This window comes from Nanorana parkeri, unplaced genomic scaffold (assembly GCF_000935625.1).
Source record: "Nanorana parkeri isolate BGI_ZX_2015 unplaced genomic scaffold, ASM93562v1 scaffold1388, whole genome shotgun sequence".
Classification (NCBI taxonomy): Eukaryota; Metazoa; Chordata; class Amphibia; order Anura; family Dicroglossidae; genus Nanorana; species Nanorana parkeri.
The window spans coordinates 171,512-173,308 of NW_017307656.1; the positions used below are offsets into that span (position 1 = coordinate 171,512).

The window sequence follows — 1,797 nt, forward strand, 5'->3', positions numbered from 1 at the left end:
CATCATCTGTGTGTCGCTCTGACCCGCCCCCGTGTCCGTGACCCTCGGAGATCACCGTACAATAGGAAGCCATCAGTGGTCACACCTTCCATGACCCAACCCAAGTCCAGTCCATGTAGAAGAGCCTCCCACCCCGGAGGGGGCAGCAGACCCCATGCGAGGAGGAGGAGCTCAGTCTGGTTGTGTGGTCAGCTTGGTGTCCTCGGATCGGGGCGCTCCGTTTTGCGCCCCCTTGTTCCTTTGCGGAGTGTACAGAGGGTAGAAGAGCCGATCTCCGTGGAGGGCGTCCAGATCCTTGGCACTGCAGCCCGGGGTGGGGGTTTCGTAGGTATCGTGGAAGGTCGTGTAGTCCACCTCATAGAAGCCCTTCTCTAGGGACAGGACCGGGGTGAAGCGGTGTCCCCACAAGACCTCTGTGCGCACGTAGGAGGAGCGCGCCTGGCACGTCATTCCTAAAGAGACGGCAAAAAACAAGGACAGTCAGCTTGTGTGAGAGCCGGGGACGGCGGCCCCGGAACATTCACCTGCACATGGGGGGCCGCCATTTATATCTATAGGGCAGCAACTGCTGGACACGCATGAGGGCAGAGCGCAGCACCCCACACGCACGAGGGCAGAGCGCAGCGCCCCACACGCACGAGGGCAGAGCGCAGCGCCCCACACGCACGAGGGCAGAGCGCAGCACCCCACACGCACGAGGGCAGAGCGCAGCACCCCACACGCACAAGGGCAGAGCGCAGCACCCCACACGCATGAGGGCAGAGCGCAGCACCCCACACGCATGAGGGCAGAGCGCAGCACCCCACACGCATGAGGGCAGAGCGCAGCACCCCCACACGCACGTTCATTCTTCATAATTCAAAAGGGGAATTCAACTGACAGGACGGGGCCGCAACGGGGGCTGCGCTCTCCATCTACATGACTGACTGCTTATGGAAGTGAAGACTCAAACTCTTCTACACACAGGGTGAATGTTGAGGATCTCCCTTCTCTCTGGATACACACAGGGTGAATGTTGAGGATCTCCCTTCTCTCTGGACACACACAGGGTGAATGTTGAGGATCTCCCTTCTCTCTGGATACACACAGGGTGAATGTTGAGGATCTCCCTTCTCTCTGGATACACACAGGGTGAATGTTGAGGATCTCCCTTCTCTCTGGATACACACAGGGTGAATGTTGAGGATCTCCCTTCTCTCTGGATACACACAGGGTGAATGTTGAGGATCTCCCTTCTCTCTGGACACACACAGGGTGAATGTTGGGGATCTCCCTTCTCTCTGGACACACACAGGGTGAATGTTGGGGATCTCCCTTCTCTCTGGACACACACAGGGTGAATGTTGGGGATCTCCCTTCTCTCTGTACAGTAGGCGGTCCTCCCTCTCTATGTATGCGGGGTCTCTCTCTCTGTCGGTGGAGGTTTTCTATAACACGCATCTCTCTAGAACACAACATAAACGGAGCCGCTGCCTCTCACACCAGAAGTGGAATGTCGGGTCCCCAGCCTTGCTAGACAGGGCCGTGCTGTGCGGTAGAGCTGTACAAATCTTAGCACCGCATGGACAGAGGTACAAATCGATTTGTCCGGAATTCAGCTCCCCGAATACACGGCACACGCGGACATCCCGATAAATCACGTCTGTGACATACCGCGAGCTACACGGGAAAGCTACAGACAGTAAATGAGGAAAGACGTGACATGTTTCAGGTGTTGGAGAGACCAGAGACCCCCAAACTGCTTCTACATTGAATTACAGATCCCACGATGGGATTTTGGGGACATTATCTATAAAA

The 1,797-nt window shown here is 56.6% G+C and overlaps 1 protein-coding gene across 1 annotated transcript in view; it reads right to left on the reverse strand.

Annotated features, from left to right (window-relative positions):
* Positions 1-131: 131 nt before the first annotated feature.
* LOC108798044 (G protein-activated inward rectifier potassium channel 4-like) overlaps positions 132-1,797 on the reverse strand; it is a 9,664-nt gene continuing 7,998 nt past the window's right edge. The window contains exon 2 of the mRNA XM_018569748.1: positions 132-452. Coding sequence (XP_018425250.1) covers positions 172-452 — 281 coding nt within the window. The 3' untranslated portion in view covers positions 132-171. The remainder of the gene's footprint in view (positions 453-1,797) is intronic.